The sequence below is a fragment of the Lytechinus pictus genome, chromosome 9, assembly GCF_037042905.1.
Source record: "Lytechinus pictus isolate F3 Inbred chromosome 9, Lp3.0, whole genome shotgun sequence".
Lineage (NCBI taxonomy): Eukaryota > Metazoa > Echinodermata > Echinoidea > Temnopleuroida > Toxopneustidae > Lytechinus > Lytechinus pictus.
In genome coordinates this window covers 24909341-24932263 of record NC_087253.1, presented here as the reverse complement: position 1 = coordinate 24932263, position 22923 = coordinate 24909341, and the positions used below count along the sequence as shown (strand labels likewise).

The 22923-nt window shown below is 41.1% G+C and overlaps 2 protein-coding genes across 3 annotated transcripts in view; both read right to left on the bottom strand.

The window, feature by feature from the left end:
• LOC129268544 (fatty acyl-CoA reductase 1-like) overlaps positions 1-782 on the bottom strand; it is a 36481-nt gene extending 35699 nt beyond the window's left edge. Inside the window, exon 1 of one of the 2 annotated variants that reach the window (XR_010294692.1) lies at positions 416-731. Coding sequence is in view for 1 of the 2 variants with exons in the window: in XM_064104968.1 (XP_063961038.1) it covers positions 416-469 (54 nt within the window). In the remaining variant the exon portion in view is untranslated. Of the gene's footprint in view, positions 1-415 lie in introns of both variants that reach the window. The other variant, XM_064104968.1, reaches the window with a different exon arrangement.
• Positions 783-4335: 3553 nt separating this feature from the next.
• Positions 4336-13063, bottom strand: LOC129268630 (fatty acyl-CoA reductase 1-like). The gene is made up of 4 exons (XM_064104964.1): positions 12979-13063; positions 12524-12653; positions 11279-11406; positions 4336-9849 (listed from the first exon to the last, which is right to left on the bottom strand). Exons 1-4 carry the CDS (start codon positions 13044-13046, stop codon positions 9684-9686), a joined length of 492 nt encoding a protein of 163 aa, XP_063961034.1. The 5' UTR covers positions 13047-13063; the 3' UTR covers positions 4336-9683.
• Positions 13064-22923: the final 9860 nt, after the last annotated feature.

The window sequence follows — 22923 nt, the reverse complement described above, 5'->3', positions numbered from 1 at the left end:
TCACATACCTCTAGTCCCATCCCCTACCTTTTGCTGTTTGGCAAATGGTCGGGGATGACGAGTGAGCACGGGTAAGTATTGGGGTGTCGCCTAGAGTGAACCCGTCCTCCGAATTGCCGACCAGATTACACATGCAGGCTCGCACTAAGTAACAGTAACACACTACCATATGAATGGGGATTATAGTAAAATGTCAGAAATTGTTGAATAAATCCCCAGAAACGACGATTATTCCTGTCTATCTCCCAATCAGTTATATCGGGAGGAGAGACCTGCTTGCACACAGTGATTCAGTTCGCTTTTCGCCTCCCAGGCACAAGTGACGCTTGCCCCGGGGACCTCGACACGTCTTTCGGGCTGCCGCAGTAAAAGTGACGCCAAACAAATAAATAATTTAATAATAACACAATCTCACCTGCTCAGAATTCTTCTTTATTCTTAATTGTAATAAATCTTCCGATACTTTCATCGGTTGGGGATGATGAGATACACAAAGACCCTTTTCCTTTTGTTGTTCAATCACAGTTCTGCCTGTTTCTCAAACATAGTTTTCAGTCAAACATAAGAGTCCTCAGATTGAACAAATCCATCCCATTCGTCACCTGTAGCAGATCACATTTATGGTGGCCCTGAAGGGACATCGCAAATAGACTAAATTGCGAATATTCACGACGAAATTGGCGACGTCGTGAATTTCGTCGTGAATATTCGCGATTTGGTCTATTTGCGATGTCCCTGGGCGGGCCACCAGTCCACACACATTGGATGGGATATGCTACCCATCTACCCATATGCACTTGATTTGAAAGTAAGTTCTTGGAAAGGTGAAAGAATCACTGCACATGGATGAAAAGGGTTAATCAAGTAATGAATAGAGACTCTGGATGTATATGGCCTATATATTTTCACCCATCTTTGGTTCAGTGATAAAGAGAGATGTACAGCATTGTACTGACCGCCTGGCATGGCTTAAGAATGTCCACCTCACGTCAGGAGTGAATGGGAAAAACTCTCCCCTAAATAACCGTTCGTTACGGTTGGTAGCAGTTTTTGTCAATCAATTGCTTCAAGACGAAGCTAGAAAAGATTTGGGGTCTGATCGATGGCATTTATGCAGGGCCCGATATTATTAGCAGTGGCTCGCAGGGCAACCTGAATTGAGATTTAGGCCACCAAAATTCTGTAAAAGCGCCATGACTACGGCCTCGGACATGGGCTTGGACGTAGGAAGGACAGGGGGACGCATCCCCCTACCCACTGGCGTACCTAGGATTTTCCTGAAGGGGGGCAATTTTATTGGAGGATATTTCGTCCGCGAAAAAAATTGAAAAGCATAAATGAAAATTAAAAACGGTCTTCAACCCCCCCCCCCCCAAAATAATAAAATTTCTTACCAGAAAAAAATTTGACAGGCAAAAAAAAAGGTCTTCAACCCCAAAAAAGGATTTCTTACCAGAAAAAAAATTGAAAAGCAAAAAAAAAAGGTCTTCAGGTTCAAAAGAGGGGGTATACACGTCTGTTTTTATTGCATTTTTACATTACAAATTATTAATTTGGCTTCTCAAAACGAGGGGGGGGGGGCACGTCCCCTGTATCAGTTGTGACTCGTCAGGGAGCCGGGGCAGGGATACGTCCCCTGCATGAGTTGTGACTCGTCAGGGGGTGCAGTCTGCCCCCCCTTAGGTACGCTAGTGCCCCTACCCGGCCAAAATAGTAGGGGGGGGGGGCAAAATAGCTTTTTTTTGTTTGCTTGTCAAATTTTCTAGCCCTAGCTGGTACGTCCCTCTACCTTTGGGGAGAGATTTCCGCCCTTGGGCTTAATTGGATACACTTGGATAGCCTAGGAGCTAAAGCATAGAATTATGGATAAAGCGTAAGCTTATATCCACCTCTTCTATGTAGAAAAGTAATGAAAATAAATCTTTCCAACAATACAGATATCTCCTTTCCATCAATAGGCGCATTAATTGCCGCTTAGTTTAACCTTGCCTGAAGAGGTTTTTTTCTTTTACTATCCCATCGATCCTTAATTAAGGGGGGGGGGGGGGCGGCGATTGGCTGAGTACATACCTTTTCACTTTGTTTAGTTTTTTTGTCCACATTAATATAGTGCCCGTTTTGATTTTTTTGGGCCATCCCTTAATAAATCAAAGATGTTCTTCAAGCTATTATGCGATTTTTAATGTTCAACTCTTTTAAGAATTGAAAATAGATCTTTATATAGATCCTGGCAGATAGTAATGTAGCACAGGCCTATTGGAAGACCTCCCGGGAAGACCTATAATACGAGCTATGGTTATTTAGTAAACTTTTCCATACCAAATCCCCAAGCAGTCTCTTCAACTCTCATCCATGTCTTACTTTCTTAATCATGCAACATTGTACTTGTTCTTATCGTGGATCTGTAACTCTGTATTCATTTGTTTACATTATGTTCATAGTGTGTTCAGTGTATTCACAGTGTGTCCACACTTTGTATGTTTACAACGTGTTTACAATATGTCCACAGTGTGTTCACAGTATGTTCAGAGTGTTCACAGTATGTTCACAGTGCGATCATAGTGTGTTCACATAATGTTCATAGTGTGTTCACAGAATGTTCACATAATGTTCATAGTGTGTTCACAGAATGTTCAGTGTGTTCACAGAATGTTCAGTGTGTTCACAGAATGTTCATAGTGTGTTCACAGAATGTTCATAGTGTGTTCACAGAATGTTCATAGTGTGATCACAGAATGCTCAGTGTGTTCACAGTATGTGATCACTGCATGTGTTCACAGAATGTTCAGTGTGTTCACAGAATGTTCATAGTGTGTTCACAGTATATGATCACTGCATGTGTTCACAGTGTGATCAGTGTGTTCACAGAATGTTCAGTGTGTTCACAAAATGTTCAGTGTGCAGTGTGATCATTGTGTTCACAGAATGTTCAGCGTGTTAACAGAATGTTCAATGTATTCACAGCGTGTTAACAGAATGTTCTGTGTGTTCACAGCGTGTTAACAGAATGTTCACAGTGTGTTCACAGAATGTTCATAGTGTGTTCACAGAATGTTCATAGTGTGTTCACAGTGAGATCACATACAGAGGACTATGTAAAGATGTGATTCAAACTTCAATGTGATCCAATTAAGCTCAAATTTTACAGTGTGAAGATGATTTCACACTGACTACACTGTGGTCCAAACTGTGATCATCGTGTGAACACACCATGAACACATTGTGACTATACACTGTGATAAGCTGTGACCACACACACCATGAACACACTATGAATACACTGAGAGCACACTGTGATCATGCTGGGCTCCACACTAAGAACTCAATATGAACAAAATACTGATCACACAATGTGAACACGTACTGTGACGACAATGGGACCACACTATACTCCACATGAAATCAGTCGTGAATACACTGAAACACATAAACATTGAACACACTATAAACACATGTATGACCACACTGTGGTCTACTCTGTGCACACACTGTGGGACAACATATGAACACGCCACTGTGCTCCGCATTGTGACACACCATGAACACACAATGAACACACGTGGGACACTATTCTTTTCAGGAGGGTTCACAGTCGAAGGTGGCTTTTTTGTATTAGAAAGCAGGGAGTTGGGAGGCCAAACTAGGCGCCATGGTATGAAGGGAGGGGGAAGAAGTTGGCAAGATGATCTAAAGATGACGTCATTATTGAATAACAGGGCTTAAAACAAGCCATTCGTGTTTCACAAAGATTTAAGTGACCAATGTGGTCATGCCTTTTATAACGCACGCAACCAGTGCGACTCTAAGTAATACTTAAATCTGTGTGAACCCCCCCCCCCCCGGTGTCCTCCAAATGTATACTCTTTCTTCTTTCTTGCCTCCCTTTTCCCTTCTCATTTTCTCCTCTTCTTTCTTCCTTTTATCACTTTTTCACTACTTGAAAATTCATGGGGGATGGTTGGTCCCTTCACATGTAGAACCACTTGTGATAATGATTGACTTTTTATCCCCCCCCCCCCTTCTTACAGCTCTTGAAGAGGTGCGTAAATGGACAAATAAAAATCATAACAGCAAGTGCGTTCTACTTCACGAGATGTTAGGGTCATATAACTCAGAGATCGCGGACAAATTAAGACCGATGGTAAACCAAAGTGTTGTGGTCCCGGCTGGGAATAACAACAATACTGCTTCCAATTATACACCTGGAAGTATGATAGAAGTAAGTATACATTCTAGTAGTTAATCAATTAATTATTTGTTTATTTTCAATTATTCATGTATTTAGTGATTCATTAATTTTTGTTCGTTTGATTCATCAAGAAATGAATTGACTCATTCATTCATCCATCCATCACTTATTTAATTAATTCACTCGTCAACCAATAGAAAAAATAAATGCTATTCCTTATCCTCATAGAGCAAAGATGTACAAATTTTAAAATAATCTGTATTAAACTAACTCAGTAGTATGCAAAATAGATGATATCAATAAAGATCTATAGACTACAACATATGCCTTTATACTGTTACACAGTGCAATACATTTCAACAATACCTTCACACACAAATTAGAATGAAGATTTTGATACCAGCCTTTTAACAATTCAACTATACCATACAGAGTTGCCAATAGTTTACAACATAGGCCCTTATACTGTCATACAGTGCAAATTATTTCAACAATTCTTTTATACACAAATTAGAATGGAGATTTTGATACCAGCCTTTTAACAATTCAACTATACCATACAGAGTTGCCCATAGTTTACAACATAGGCCCTTATATTGTCATACAGTGCAAATTATTTCAACAATTCCTTTACACACAAATTAGAATGAAGATTTTGATACCAGCCTTTTAACAATTCAACTATACCATACAGAGTTGTCTATATAGTTTACAACATAGGCCCTTATACTGTCATACAGCGCAAAACATTTCAATAATTCCCTCACACACAAATTGGAATGAAGATTTTTATACCAGCCATCTAATACTTCACCTATAATACCATACAAAGATGTAAGTACATTAAAAATAAACTCATTCAAAGATAATATAAAACAAGATGGATTTCAGAATTCATTTAGTTGGGACTTTTACCCCTACCCCAGGAAGATGTATACATGTTTCATATACGGTTCCATGGCATTTGCTCTGGCGGCAATTGCTCCGCTGTAAATTCCATACACTAAAAGAATGACCAACATCAATCCTGGATTAAACACTATATGCTATCCTAAACCTAACATAAAACCCTATTACAATCCTAACCCTAACCATATATCTTAGACGAGATAAAGCCTGGAGCAATTGTCGCCGGAGCAAATGTTGTGTCACCCTCAAATATATCACTTCTAAACTTGTCAAATGACTTCTTGGTGACATAATCAGATCTTATTCACTCCCATATCCAAACATGATTAAGTTTGAATTTGATTCCTCGATCAGTTACTTCATCATAGCGAAAGCATGATCTTTCTACGATTATAAAGACCCCTCCGACATTTGACCTTGTGACTCTAAAATCTAAAAAAAGATTGTCTCCACTAACACGTGTGTGGTTTGAAGTTGATCCTTCAAACTACTCTTGAGTTATTTTGAGATATTGATCATTTCAGATATGCAATGACCTGTGACCTTTAACCTTTGAATTCATAATCCCAAATCAGGGTCCCATCTTACAAAGAGTTACGATTGATCCGATCAATATCACTTGTAAGGAAATCCATCCATGCCATAATTTCTACCACAGGAAATTTGCACAATGTCCTTTGTAAATAAAGAGAAGCACACTGAATTTTCAAGAAGACAATGTATAAATAAACATCATATCTGGAAAATATTTTGAACAAACATGTATTTTAGATGTTGACGCTGCTGGCCTTCCAGAGTTGTAGTTGATCGGACCAATCGCAACTCTTTGTAAGACGGGGCCCTGATCAGCCCATCATCATTCATATAATTACATATGGGCCAAATTTGAAATTGATCCCTCAAACAATTCTTCAATTATCAAAAGAAACATTTTAAATTTGTAATGACATCTGTGACCTTTGACCTTAATACCCCAATAACTAGTTAGATCATCGTTATTACCATTTGCATACTTTGACCAGATTTAAAGTTGACCTGTCAAATTATTCTTTATCGCAAGAATGGACAAACAACAACCATAACAAAAAACACAATGCCTTAGTCAACCAGCTATGGAGTATGGTTGCCTGAGGCATAAAAAACACAAATAGGAATATTGCCTCTTAATTTCCAGAGAGCTCATATGCTACACTATATAGAGATGTTAAAAATGTTTTGAACATTACATTTAAGGTACACAACTTTACTAAGGCTCAGTTTAACCGGCCTTGTTCCCTATATTGAAAACAAAGTAAAATTTTGAAAATTTGAGAAGTCAAATTTGAAATTTGAGTGTTCAATATACTAAACTAAAAAGAGATGTACAAAAAAAGAGTTTGTAACCTTAACATGAAAAATAGCAAATCAGAATGAATGGATGTATACTGTTCTTTGATTACAGGTTCAGATTATTCTTCTTTTGCTCCACAAATCAGAAACAATATAAATTTGAATAATGCCTCTTACATGTAGTTTTAATACTGATTGATCATATAATTCACACAACAGAGAGATGTAAAAAAGGTATCTAACATTATATTATAAGATAGCAAATCGGAATGAATACTGTTCTTTGGTTACAGGCACAATTTAATCTGCTATTACTCCAAATTGGCAACAATTTGAGCTTTCTTTACCCGCATTTTACCTAATCAGTACATTCTAATGCCAAGTATCATTAGTTTTTTTTTTTCATCCATTCCAATACATTGTTATAGCAAACCCGATAACATCTATTCATTGATGTCCTTAATACCACAATATTTTACTTAATTACCTATTCAAGGCGTTTTAGCAGATAAATAAATGTCATATTTCGCTCACTACATTCAATCCGAGACCAAAGGGGTAAACATTTGCCATGTTGTCCTCTCCGGGCTTTGCCCATAGGAATCCTGTACAAAAAAAGAGGGCAATATTGGCCATATTTCTGCTCGTGTGCTTGCACAGAAGGAGCCGATTTTGATTGTTAATTTCACTACTTGAGAAATCTGGCTGGAACCAGTTTATGAACCAACGCATTGTAAATAATGCACGGCGAGGTCAGTGCATACACCTTACACAAACCTCAGCGCAAGATTTCTACATTGTTCTGTGTATGTGCAATGGAGCACATTGCCATGCATGATGCGCGACTGCAAGGTAACAGTTTACGTCACAATGGCTTAGCAAGGACTACTTGCTACGTTCGTGAATAACATGAAATCAGGAGTAGCGATAAGCAAACAGGCATATACTTTGTTCCAAATAATAGCTTGATTTACACATTGTACATCCTTCGGTAATAAGAATAATTATTCATTTTTAACTGACTGTTCTTTCGGGAAACATCAAATATTTTGCCCTAAAAAACAACCATAGTGCCCTCGTAGACTCGGGACAATATGATTCTGTTGCGGGCTCCATATTTGACGATCCCCTCAAGGCCAGTCAATACTATATTAATATTTCAAACAATGTCTAAACATTTCAGCATTATTTGGAAGTATTTTCATCATTTTCTCAAAATTTAAAAGGGCAGCCTATAAAAGGCTGTATTATAATTAAGGTGATGTAAAATATAATTTCAATATATTATAGTGAATCATAGTGACATCACACTTACATCAACGTGACGTAGCGAATCGTAATTACTTAATTACTGTCACATGATCAGCTCTGATTTAAACCTGCTTTGCATGATTAAAAAAAACCATACATACAAAGAACATGTAACGCAACACCTGTAAACGGTACCCAATCATTCAAAACCTGGGTTTTGTAACACAAAGGTAGCGATTGATCGTATACTTGATTCTCATGATTGATTGTTCATTCTTCTGATGACTGCTAAGCTTTGTGGTACTGGCCCCAGGTTTTGTCAAAGTGCACTTGGTTATTAAAAATACAACAGCCAAAATACCCGACCTCAAAATATACATCTTGTTAAAAATTTCATTAAAACCAATGTTCTATCTTCACATGGTTAGTTTTTCTTAATGAAAATGTGTGAATTCATCGATTATGCCAAATTATCCATAATTTATGCACGAAATAAAGATCCCAATAAGCAATTTTCATCACTTTCTTAATTCTTTGTAACCTCCTAAATCCTAATATTACAAAAAATAAAAAATATGGTATAAAAATCAATATGCTTTGCATTTCTATTATTCAATTTAAAAAATACATTTCTTTGCTTTTTGAATTTTTTTTTACTGTTTTTTTTCCAATGAGAAATATTATGGCTACATAAAAATAATTGTACAATTTCTTTTTTCTGAAAGAACAATTGTACAAAAAAAATAAGGTTTTAAAGCCATTTCTGGACAGACATGAATATAAAATTATGTGCAATGTCAGACCTACACATCCCTGCATCGCAAATTTGGTCTCAAATTGTGCGAGACTTAAAAGAAAGTCATGAAACATCTGTGCTAAAATTCTGGAAAACCAAAAATGTTGAAATTTTATTTACATAGTATGTTTCTTATACTTACTGTGCTCTTTTATCATGCTTTCATGGTGAAGAATATTATCCGCCCTTCCACACAGTACCAAAATCGTAATTTGAGTGATGATTCCAGTGAAAAACAATTCTAATGACAAATTTTTAGCATGTGTGAAACCAAACTAGAATCACAAACGCTAATCACAATAAAAAATTCAAATTCTACTCCGGAGGTGAATTCCAGTTAAGTTTCACTCAAATTACGGTACAAATTTTATGTCTGAAAGGGTTGACCTCCAAAACATCTTTTGAGGGGCGTAGCTTACGTGACCTTTCAAGCTCTTCCGTAGATAATACAATTGTCATGCACTCATCGTTGTTTCTTTTTGCGATGCAGTGCTTTGATTGGGTTTGATTGACAAGTTACAATACAGGACACAATACACCTTCGCTCAGGAATTCGAATTCAAATCAGTTTTCGAGTGAACGTGTGAATGGTACAATAATTCTAAAGACGAATTGCAATCATCATCACAATGACGATTCAAGATTCTCGTGTGAAAAGGCCCTAGGTTGGTTACTATTCCCAGATTCTTATGAATGAGATGACAGTCTGATGAGATGATAAAATTAAACTTGTACTGTTAGAGGTTAGTGTCACAATTGGCTATCCACAGTTAGACCACAACTTCAGACCAAAGTTTTAAGTAAACCCAATTCAGAATACAGGTTGCAGACCTTTATTGGCCATTATTTTTTTTTAATTTTCAAGTTGTAAGTAAGTTATTATCTATAGTTATTATTTGAGGGGTACAAAATTTACAAGCCGTGCTTCTCAGTGGACTTCTCAATTTCAAGCGAAACATTACTTATTTATCAATATAGTTACTTTGGTTTTTTGGATTGCAATGAGTACTATTAACTTTGGTTTCAAATTTACAATTCATAATTGAAATTTTATATTGCATGCATTGTTTTACTCTAATTGTTAAATTATTGAAATATGTATGAATTGTATAAGTTTGTTGGAAATGAGAGAAAATAAAAACTGAAACTGAAATCTCATCTCGGATGGAATGTCACAGAAAAAAGACCAAAGGAAGAGGCGTGATGTCATCAGGTTTTAGAAACGGTTCTCGTCACTTGACCGTACCGGAGGAACCCGAAAAATATCTTCATGACAAAGGCCCAGATGTTACGGGCGAGTTGTGATCGGGCGATGAGGATGCGCCAGACGATGAGGATGAGTACGGAGTTGAACGTCCATCGGATATTGCGCAACCTGAAGAAAAGAGTGAAAATGCAGTAACTGGGTCAGCTTTCTTTGTTATGTTACTATTGAAGAACCTTTGAATAGAAATGCCTTTTTGTTTGATCCCACTGTCATTAATTCTTACTTTCCTTCATGAACTGGTCCAGCTCATAGATCCCCAATACATGGGGTTGGATGAACATACTATATGGACTTGCCCATATTATACAGTTGAGGCCAGAAGTTTACATACACCCAGGAAATTCAAAGAACAGTTGACACTTGCCAAACATCATAAAATTTACTGTATCTTATAAAATATTTGTGCTCTCATGACAAATTTGATATCAAACAAATGAGTACGTCATGCCTCTTCATCACATTGCTTTGTCATCAGGAGCTGACAAATATTTAGGTGCTATTTTTTCCCCAAAAAATCTTCATATTTTAGACAAATTAAAATAAAAACTTGACAAAAACATTTCATATTTGTGCTGGTTACTTCTCAACACATACATTTCAGATTGCACTTTTTTGTTCAGTGGTGACATATCATGATAGAAAATGTAATATCATAGATTTGACATTTATATGTTTCTATGAAAACAATGTTTGAATATCTAATAACAGTAGCATTTGGCATGAATATTACTTTTTTTCTTCAAAGAAAGTTCCACCTGAAATATACTTTAATCCCAACGCCATCCCAATCATGTGAAAGAGCTAAATACGCTCTTTCATTTGATACCAAATTCATCATGGTATTATTTATATTTCTGAAGATATAGTAAATTTTATGTTTGGCAAGCGAACAAATTTCACTGAATTCCATGGGTGTATGTAAACTGTTGGCCTCAATTGTACATACCAATGCAATGTGCCATCCAATGACAATAGAACTAAAGTATGAACAATAGTCAAATAAACGTGGAGAAGGTTTACAGTTTACCATGTGTAATATGATGAAGGGAAAGGAAATACAGGCAGAAAATTAAAATTGAAAGACGAGAAAGGATGAAAAGAGGAAATTAGAGGTATCCTTTCTTGAGAGTGAGTGAAGTCCTGAAAAGGACTGTAAACCAGATGAGATGAGCTGGATATGGCTGAAGTAGCGATGATTTGATTAGTAGCAGGTTGAAGTGAAGAGAGGTTACTCCTGAAGACGGACAGTCAACCTGCCCGAAACGTCGAGTAGAAGTAGGGGTATGCCCAGTGCATCAGCTGGCGGCCAGGGAAGAGGAGAGCAAACTTAATCACTCTAACCTGATGGTACCTCCGCCCAACCAACAGATGCACTGAGAACACTGGTAAAATATAGCATGAAGACAAATAAAATAACAAATATAGATAGGGATAATGATAAAGGCAAACATCAAATAAAATAATAACAAAAACAAATCAATCAATGATCATTTCACATATATATAAGAAATTGTTGCCAATTTGAGGATCTGCTTACATTCTGAGATGACTGCGTGCCGCTGGAAGGGCATTCATATCTTCATTGAGAGCGAATCTCTTTATTCCTAGGCAGAAGGTCTCTATGTATGACGGCCAATGAATCGGTCTTATATCCGTGAAGTATACCTGAAAATATTCGCAAATGCAGAAAAATTTACGTAAGTTAATATTAACGGGGCTGATCAAATTGAATTGAACTAAAAGGCCCGAATTCACAAAGGTGGTTTTGAAAACCCACGGTTGAGTCCATTGTTTATGCAGATTTCCTGTATAAATTACGCTTAATTTAGGGCGTATCGGGCGCGTGTATAAAAAAGGCCAATGCTGATGCGCGCTTTTGTCACAGTGCGCCAAATTGACACCTGTTGCCGTGGTTATCCGCACTATTTCATTCACGAGTCCACTGTTTTTATTCATGAGACTCATTAATAAAATAGCGCAGATAACCACGGCAACAGGCGTCAATTTGGTGCACTGTGACAAAAAATGCATCAGCATTGGATACACACGCCCGATACGCGCTAAATTCAGCGTAATTTATGCAGGAAATCTGCATAAACCATGGATTCAACCGTGGGTTTTCAAAACCACCTTTGTGAATTCGGGCCAATATGTTTGAATGGAGTGCACGTGGTAAATCTGTGGTGTAGTGGTTATAACTCTTGTCTAGTAATCAGAGGGTCTGGTGCCTAGTGTCCTTTGGCACGGCGTTAATCTACAATTTCCCACTCTCCACCCAGGTGAGTGTTTCATAAAGCTGTTCGTAAGTTAAGAGTGACTTTAAGAGCAACTGGTGATCCTTTCTTGCAGTAAATGATATTGACCATTAAATGTTCATTGGTGATTATTTAGAGCGTAAGAAAAGTTCACCAGTCGTTCTTAAAGTTGCTCTTAACTTAAGAACAGCTTTATTAAACACCCACCTGTAACTAAACGGGTACCCGGTAGGATGTGAAAGTAATCATAACTTGTCCGGTATTGTGTGCGCCTCACAGGCAACTGAGTGGAGTACTCCCCAGGGAGTGGAGGATGTGATACATTGTGTGCAGGAATGACTGACTGAATCCAATGACAGAGGTAATAATTAATCTGTAAGTGCTTAGATACGTAAAATGTTTACCTTAAATGCACTATAAAATTAGATTATTTTTATTATAATAATGCAGGTAACCAAGAAACCATGGTTTATACAATGGGACTTACGGGTGTTCCTAAGAATGTTTTTTGGTCAATATCAATGTACCTTCCTATCTTCCTTGCTCATAGCAGCTGAGAGGATTGCTGTGTTCTCATTGGTCCACTCCCATTGGTTGTTTGTGAAGTATTTCAGCGTGTAGACCATGTTCTTGATTTTGTGATTTAACTTGACCATTCTGAAATAAAAAAGATAAAGAGGTCATTCAACGATTGTAGCAATCATCACCATCTATGTCATCTATGACATCATCAGCATCCTCCTCCTCATCATTATGACCATCATCATTTCACCATCATTGAGGTCATCATCATCATCACCACCATCACTACCACCAACATCATCATAATCATTGTCATCATCATCATAAAAATCATCACCATCATCATGATCATCATGATCATCACCATGATCATCATGATCATCACCATCACCACAATCATCATCATCATTATCATCACCATCATCATCACCACCACCACCATCATCATCATCATACTCACATGGGTTTCTTGCCTTGTAACCATCTAACAAAGTCCATAGTGAACGCTGGGATCTTTGCTTCAATCATATTGTAATACTCAAAGGCAAACCTATTGATAAAGCATAACAGATCAATTTAAGTTAAAGATTAAATGTTGCAAGTCTGTCACATAGTAAACTGATATTTTCTGTTTAGGGCTATGTTTCTAACTTCTGTTTGTTCTTAATTACCTTTTGTGTGACATGAAAATTGCTCCTGCGACATTTGCACCAGGCCATATTTCATGTAAGGTGTAGAGGATTATGTATTATGCACACTGCATCATTGGTGTAAACGTTTGTTCTTTTATGTGCACAGGGACCGTGTTCATTGTTAGCTGCCATAGCACCTGAAGCTTCATAGCCCAGAGCAACAAATAGACAAGGTTCTTATTTATGAACACGGTCAACTCTCAAACATGCCTACCGTTAACTGCCCAATTCCCGGCTGTGACTACGCCACACCAGACCTTGATGCTGCCATCGTAGCTGCCCTTCTAACTGCCCACAGTACCATTCACACCTCTGGACAAGCCGCCAAGGTCGAGAAGGTCAAGAGACCAACGATTGCTGCTGCTGGCACCAGCGAGGAATGGGCGTACTTCAAGTCGCGGTGGTCCGACTACGTCGATGCCACTAAGATCACTGGGAAAGACAAAGTTGTCCAGCTTCTGGAATGTTGTGACGAGCCCCTACGGAAGGACCTCACGCGAGCTGGTGGTGGCAGCCTCACCAACAAAACTGAGGATGAGGTGCTGACAGCCATCAAGAAGCTTGCCGTACGAGAGGAGAACACCATGGTTGCCCGCGTGACACTCCACAACATGCGTCAAGACAGGGACGAGACAGTTCGCAGCTTCGGCGCCTGTCTACGGGGACAAGCGGATATTTGCAAATTCATCATAGCTTGCCCTGCCTGTAATGCTGATGTCAATTACACTGACGCAATCATGCGGGATGTGCTTACCAGGGGGATTGCCGATTCTGAAATCCAGCTCGATCTTTTAGGGGACAAAAACCAAGACATGGGCCTGGAAGAGGTTTTCCAGTTCATTGAAGCGAAAGAGGCTGGTAAACGCTCTGCCTCCTCTCTCCTCGACTCACACACGGAAACGGCCAGTACCTCCTCCTATAGGAAAGCTAAGCAGGCATACCCAGGACCCAAGGACAAACAGGAACTGTGTGCCTACTGTGGCAAGAAAGGACACGGACGGAGTGCCCCAGCTCGTGTCCGCAAGATGCAGTGCCTGGCCTATGGACAGAAATGTGGTCACTGCGACAAGTTCCACCACGTGGAGGACGTCTGCCGCACCAAGGGCAAGCCGAAAACGTCACAGTCGACCTCCTCGGGTGAGCAGGAGGGGGCCATCTTCGATACCCTTTGTGCTATCCGTGACCTAGGACAATCACATGGCCTCCCCATTGATCACCACGTATATGATGACATTTCCCAAGCATGGCACAGGAAGAGATCAACTCCTCAGCCATACCTCAATGTGACTGTAAGGGCTGTTCCGGAGGACTATCGAGCCCTCGGGTTTAACCTGTCATCCCCCTCACAAACCAGCGCCATCCCAGCCATGGCGAACACTGGGTGTCAGAGCTGCCTCGCCGGGTTAAAGGTCCTACGCCGCCTTGGGTTACGTTAGCAAGACCTCATTCCTGTCACCATGGCGATGCACACCGCAACTGAGGGCGGTATTACAATCCTCGGAGCCGTTCCCCTACGCCTCTCTGGCCAAGATCCTCTTGGCCACATGGTTGAGTCACGGCAACTCACTTATGTCACAGACAGTTCTCATAAGCTCTTCCTCAGCAAAGAGGCCTGCATTGCCTTGGGGATTATCTCAAAAAGCTTCCCTACTCTTGGCATGACACAAGGGGCACACCAATCAGACAGAGCAGCCACCCTCAAGGAGGTTCCCAAGCGGGCCGCCTGTCCCTGCCCTCGACGTCAACTGCCCCCACTGCCTCCTACAAAACTGCCATTCCCTGCGACTGACGCAAACCGTGAGAAGCTCCAACAGTATCTCCTAGATTACTACCAGTCCAGCACATTCAATATTCAATACCTGTGAGCATCAGCTCTAGCCACTCATGGATAGCCCCCCGATGAAATTGATGGTAGACCCAGATGCGGAACCCGTCGCTCATCACACACCTGTGCCGGTCCCACTCCATTGGCGTGATGCCGTCAAGGCTGATTTGGATCATGATGTGCAGTTGGGCGTGCTGGAACCTGTACCCATTGGGGAGCCTGTTACATGGTGCCACAGGATGGTGGTGTGTGCTAAGAAGGATGGTAAACCGCGTCGAACAGTTGACTTTCAGGCCCTCAACGTCCATGCTACACGTGAAACGCACCATACACTATCACCCTTCATTCAGGCCCGCTCTGTCCCTCATGGGAAGAAGAAGACGGTGTTAGATGCATGGAATGGTTACCACAGCGTCCCCATATGCCCAGAGGACCGACACCTCACCACTTTCATTACCCCATGGGGCAGGTACCGTTACAAGACAGCCCCTCAGGGCTACATTGCCTCCGGAGATGGATACACCAGGCGGTATGATGAAATCGTCTCGGGCATCCAAAATAAGACGAAATGCGTCGACGACGTCCTCCTGTGGGCTGACACGGTGGAAGACAGTTTCTTCCAGGCTGTTGAATGGCTGGATATCTGCGGCCGCAACCGGATTACCCTCAATCCTAGGAAGTTCACCTTCGGTGCGGATATCGTCGAATTTGCTGGCTTTGAGATCACCCCTGACAGTGTTCGCCCGTGTGAGAAGTACTTAAAAGCCATCCTTGAATTCCCGACGCCCACCGGCATCACAGACGTGCGCTCCTGGTTTCGCCTTGTCAATCAAGTGTCCTACGCCTTCAGTATGGCTGAGAAGATGCTCCCATTCCGTGACCTCTTGAAGCCCAACACACCCTTCATATGGACCACAGCACTCCAGACAGCTTTCGACGAGTCCAAAGCCACCATTGCCAACGAGATTGAGGAAGGTGTGCGCATTTTTGATCCACACAAACCCACCTGCCTCGCGACAGACTGGTCCAAGAATGGCATCGGATTCTGGCTCCTACAAAAACACTGCAGCTGCAACAACACTGAACCCTTCTGCTGCAATACGGGCTGGAAGATCACCCTTGTTGGGAGCAGATTCACCCATGCCGCTGAGGCACGCTATGTTCCAGTGGAAGGCGAAGCCCTAGCCGTAGCTGATGCCCTGGACAAGGCGAGATACTTCGTCTTGGGATGTGAGGACCTCACCATAGCTGTCGATCACAAGCCCCTCCTCAAGATCTTTGCCGATCGCGCCCTACAAGACATCCCAAATCCCCGCCTGAGGAATTTGAAGGAAAAAACCCTGCGATACAAGTTCCGTATGGTCCACATTCCAGGCGTCAGACACCGTGCCACAGATTGTCTCTCAAGACACCCGACCGGTGAGCCAGAGAAGTTGCACCTCCCTGATGACATCGCTACAATCTCTTTGACCCCTGCCATGTTCCTGCACTCCGAATCACTCATGGCAGGCCTCCGAACCATGGCCCCACAAGAGGACACTGTCGGGATTTGCACGCTTTCCTCTGCTATGTGTGCCCTGGAGTCCCTCCACTTGAAGTCAGTCACATGGGACCGGGTCCGTACTGCCACAACTAGTGACGACAACATGCAAGCACTACTCAATGCTGTTGAAGCTGGCATGCCGGAGTTTCGTCATGAGCTCCCCTCACCTCTCCGCGAATATTTCCCATTCCGTGACGACCTTTATACAAGTGATGGTGTCATCCTCTACAAAGACCGCATTGTCATACCACCATCACTCCGGGAGGAAGTATTGGCTCATCTGCATGCTGCGCACCAAGGAGTAACTTCTATGACAGCCAGAGCGGAGTCCTCAGTCTTTTGGCCTGGCATCACTCCAACCCGCGTGCACCCCCGACCCCGTTGCTGTCTCCGGCCTACCCTTTCCAATGCATCTGTGCCGATTTCTTTCACTACAAGGGCTGCAACTACCTGGTCATCGTGGACCGCTACTCCAATTGGCCCATCGTTGAGAGGTCCAATCAAGGGGCAACTGGACTCATTTCTTGCCTACGGAGGACATTCGTCACCTTCGGGATCCCGGATGAACTAGCATCGGATGGTGGCCCAGAATTTACAGCGGCCGTCTCACGCCGCTTTCTCAAGGACTGGGGCATTCATCACAGACTTTCATCCGTTGCTTACCCACATAGCAACTGTCGTGCTGAGGTGGCTGTCAAATCCGTGAAACGTCTCATCATGTCCAACACCAGCCCTGCAGGTGCCCTCGACACTGATACCTTCCAACGGGCTATGCTGCAGTACCGGAACACTCCTGACAGGGACACCAGGCTCTCCCCGGCTATGTGTGTCTTTGGCCATCCAATCCAAGACTTCATCCCCATTGCCCCAGGCAAATATCTACCACACAACACATGGCGCGAGACCCTGGCAGCTCGGGAAGAAGCACTTCGTACCCGTCACATGAGGGACGCAGAACGTTGGTCCGAGCATACTAAACGGCTCCTGCCCCTTGCCGTCGGAGACCACGTCCGCCTCCAGAATCAGACAGGACCACACCCACTCAAGTGGGACAGAACTGGGACTGTGATCGAAGTTCGACAGTATGACCAATACGTCATCCGAGTTGATGGTTCTGGGAGGGTCACCCTCCGCAACAGGAAATTTCTTCGGAAATATGTGTCTGTGCGACGGCACCCACCCCCTCTGACTATGGAGGAAGACATCTCTCTACATCACCGTCCAGCACCCGCACCCCTCTCTAGCCGTGTGGGACAGGTGCCACTCTCCCTGCGACATACCGGCACTGCAGATGCCCCATGCCGCCCCCCTGAGCCTGCTTCTGCCGCTTCTATACCTCCGCAGGCAGCCAAGGATGCCCCTCGTGGAACGCATCCCCCCTCTACCGTGGAGGACTCCCTCACAACGCCGCCTGAGACACCACCAGCAGCCCCCGACTTGGATCCGGTTCCTGCACCGATCACTGCTCCTCCGCCTGGCACCCCTCCTACAGCACCACGGCGCTCTACCCGTCGCACCAGACAGCCTGTCTGGCACTCGGACTATTCCATGTGATTTCAGCCAGTTCAACTGACATTAGTGTTGCGTTCAAGAGTTTCCTGTTATTTGCACTGGTGTTGACTTTGCACGTTGTTTTCGCGTTCCTTAGTGTTAGTTTTGTTATTTCCACGGTTCTTGATTTTATACATGGAGCTTTATGGACTCATTTCGACGATGCACCATCTTTGTTAATTTGACTTTTTCAGTCTTCGTTCCCGTATTGCCATCTTCTCTACAATACACGCCAAAGACTTGGGGGGAGATAGAGGATTATGTATTATGCACACTGCATCATTGGTGTAAACGTTTGTTCTTTTATGTGCACAGGGACCGTGTTCATTGTTAGCTGCCATAGCACCTGAAGCTTCATAGCCCAGAGCAACAAATAGACAAGGTTCTTATTTAAGGTGTAACTAACCCTTTTTTTCTACTGGTCCAACCTGATCATGTCGGACCAGTACATACCCAGTTTTTGCATGTTTTACTGGACCAAACCTAAAATTTACTGGTCCCCCAAAATAAAGAAAAATATAAAAAAGACTTGAGTTTATTTTGCTGTCTTTTATTGCTTATTGTTACACCCCCAAAAAAAGGAACACAAACAGTACACACAACATAATTCATGAGAGCCATTTTTTGAGACGCCAGAGCCATTTTTATAATTTTCAAAAGAGAAGAAAATATATTTTGTATCAGTTTGATATAATCTTTCTGGTCATGTCGGACCAGTAAATCTGGCTTATTCTGAAAAGTTACCGGCCCAACAGCAATATTTACCGGTCTGGGACAGTTGGATCAGTGCCAGTGTCGCGTACTGGGTTAGGGTTCAGATTGCAATAGGGTTTTATGTTAGGTTTAGGGTAGGGTACAGTGTTAAAATCAAAGAATCTTAAGAATTCACAGCCCGGAAAATGGCACAAACACATAAAGAAATTGTGTAAGCTAAGTACTAAAAAAGTTGACATCCCTGGTTCTGACGATGACCCTGTTGATACGGCAGTCTCCATTAATACCCACTTTGCTGCAATTTGTAACCAATTACCTCCCCTTGACTTAAACCTTCTTCCAGCTTATTTACCTGCAGATTCCCCTCCACCAATTATTTACCAGGGGCAGGTTCTATCTGCTCTGAGGAAACTAAAGGCAAACAAAGCATCCCATTTCAATGACTTACCAATTCGTCTAGTCAAAGAGTTTGCAGTGGAACTTGCTGAACCGCTAACATATATATTCAATCAGTGCCTGCAGGAAGGCACCTTCCCGAATGACTGGAAAACGTCATGTATAACCCCCATACCGAAAGAGAAAGTGATAAGTTCCTATGATCAGCTGAGACCGATATCCCTTACCCCGTTATTTTCGAGAACACTTGAGTCATTTGTGGCAAAGTGGGTAGTAGAAGATATATCAACCCATATTGATAAGAGACAATTTGGAAATGTGAAGGGCTGCTCTACTGCACACTATCTTGTTCACTTACTAAAATTTGTCCTTAAAGGAGAAATATATTGAAAATCGTAAAAATGGAAAATCATATATCAAATCAAAGGAGAAAATAAGGAGAACACGATGGTGTACATCATTTATCATGGAGACCGATGGAACTCAGTTAATTGATAGTTTAAAGTTCTCTCTCTGAATGCTTCAAACACGCAGAATTACGTCCGCGAAATTGGGGATTTTTAATGACGTCACTTTCTGTACGAGAGACGTGATTGGCCCTCCCACGTGAAGCTCCACTTGCATGTAAAACCTGTTGCGAGGGTACGTTTTCTCCACATTGTCACTGAATACTTCGATCACGAAATGAAAGAAAACCCAGAATTTTATCTAGATTTGGATTTTCAAATTGATGATTTTGAAGATGAAGAGAATGATGATGAAGTGAACAACAAAGTGACATAGTTGGGGGTAAATTGGGGGAATCGATGATGAGGAGTCGGACAATTCAACTTGCAACACGATCACATGCCGATTCGCTACCAACTGTCCAGACAGAGTCTCTTACTTCTGTGACTATGAAGAAGGAAAATAATGATAAAACTGTACTTACAAATAAGTGAATGTAATCCGAACCTGAAGGCAAATCAACTCAACGAATAGCAGCAGACGATATGCACCGATGATAAACTTCATGTGGCTGGGATAGATTGTCACTCGTTCTGTTAGATGTAATTTTTATCTCATTAATTTGACAAAATTACGAAACTCGGGGAATTATTTATCTATATAAAAATATAGTAACATCTCGTATAATTTTTAAATTACGATAAAACGTTTTTTGAAGGAAAACGTTGAGGTAAATTAGAATTAGATGTAAAAGATCCCCAACATGCGTAGCTTGATTGAGAGCTGTGCAACACGTGCATAGATCTACTCTCTCAGCCACTGGCGAGCAAACAATACGGCATGTTTGTGATTTTGATTACGATCACATATACGAGCTTTTAAAAGGTTTTATCGTAATTAAAAAAATAATACGAGATGTTACTATATTTTTATATAGATAAATAATTCCCCGAGTTTCGTAATTTTGTCAAATTAATGAGATAAAAATTACATCTAACAGAACGAGTGACAATCTATCCCAGCCACATTAAGTTTATCGTCGGTGCATATCGTCTGCTGCTATTCGTTGAGTTGCCTTCAGGTTTGGATTACATTCACTTGTTTGTAAGTAGTATTATCATTATTTTCCTTCTTCATAGTCACAGAGGTAAGAGACTCTGTCTGGACAGTGTGGTAATTCATTTTCATGAATTCAATTTGGCCCGCGCGGTGTAGCTAGCACTTAGCAGCTGCATGAGTTAGGTAGCGAATCGGCATGTGATCGTGTTGCAAGTTGAATTGTCCGACTCATCATCATCGGCGTAATTCCCCCAATTTACCTCCACTGACTACGTCACTTTGTTGTTCATTTCATCATCATTCTCTTCATCATCAAAATCATCAATTTAAAAATCCAAATCTAGATAAAATTCTGGGTTTTCTTTCATTTCGTGATCAAAGTATTCAGTGACAGTGTGGAGAAAACGTACCCTGGCAACAGGTTTTGCATGCAAGTGAGCTTCACGTGGGAGAGCCAATCACGCATCTCGTACAGAAAGTGACGTCATCAAATTCAAGTCAATTCAGAGACCGATGCGAGGCATATTTCGGAGAGGCATTTTGAGCGTTTTTTAATCGGCGATTTTCACCTTATGTATTATTTTCGTTATTTTTGAATGACCCACTGATAATCCCCACACCATTACCTTTCCATTGACATATAATAAGACCACATTCATAATCAATATAGCTCTCCTTTAAAGGCCTTGACAAACCTGGCCATTACGCCTATTTAACAACTATTGATTTTACCAAGGCCTTCGACAGAGTAAATCATTCCATTGTAATACGAAATCGTATTCTTTTAAATGTTCGTAGGTCGATCATTCCAACTATTTGCAGTTTTCTGACTAATCGAACCCAGTGTACCAAGGTTAATAAGTGTTACTCCCCTCTGGTAGAAGTATCCTGTGGGGTACCGCAGGGTACCAAGTTAGGTCCCGTTTTATTTCTTATACTTGTAAATGATGCTGTATGCGAGTGGGATTCCAGATGGAAGTACGTTGACGATTTAACATTGGGAGAAATAGTTAAACGTAACGGAAATCCCTCTTTACAATCGTCACTTGATTGTCTCTCAAAATGGTGTACTGATAATGATGTTCTCCCCAAACCATCTAAATGTAACCTTATGCCAATATCCTTCCTCAGAAACTTTGTACCCCGTATTGATTTCCACCTTAACTTAACCCCACTCAATGTTGTCGAAAGTATCAAACTTCTAGGAGTTACACTTCAAAACGATCTCAAATGGAACCTACACATTGAAGAAATCGTTTCCAAAGCATCACGTAGGTTGTACACCCTCTGTATTCTAAGGAGATCGAAGGCAAGTTTGGCTGATATGGTGACTGTATACACTACATATATTAGGCCAATTCTTGAATATGCTTCCCCTGTCTGGCACACTTCTATCACAATCAAAGAATCTGATAAACTGGAATTTGTTCAAAAGCGGGCACTTAAAATAATTGTAGGATATGACATTCATTACTCTGATGCTCTGGTAATTAGCAAACTGACTTCACTATCTTCCAGAAGGGATTCACTTTTATTAAACTTTGGACAGAAATTGATGAACTCTGATCATCATAAACACCTACTTCCAACACCAAGGTCCATTTCTTGTACTAGACAATTACGCAACATGACTGGTTTTCCCACAATCAAATGCAATACTGAAAGATACCGTAAATCCACCATTCCTCACCTTGCAAAGATTTTGAAGTAGTTTTCCGCAATTCCTGTATTTTGATTATATAGCCATTCCTTGTCACCATTTCAGCCCACAATCCTTCTGTCTCCTTTTTTGTTAGTGTTGTTACAATGTAAACTTGCTCTCTTACCTTATTTTTTTCTCCCTCTTTCCTCTTTCTTTCCCTTTCCTATAGTACTATTTTCCTTACCTATTTGAGTCCTATCCCTTACACTTTTCTCTTTTTATTTTCTTGTCTGTCCCTCTTTCTTTCTTTAATCCTTTCTTTAGCTTTCTATCGGTTTTTTGTAGGTTAGGCCTACGTACATGGAAAATTTGAAATGATTACAGTTATTGTCTTGCTAAAATGTATTATACTACTTATTCTTATGTTGAATCTATTTATATATATAAATCATTTTGTATCTCATAGGATATTCATATTTTTATGTAGTGTCAATCATAATTGACAGTATTTTGGCTTCTATGTTCTCCATGTCACT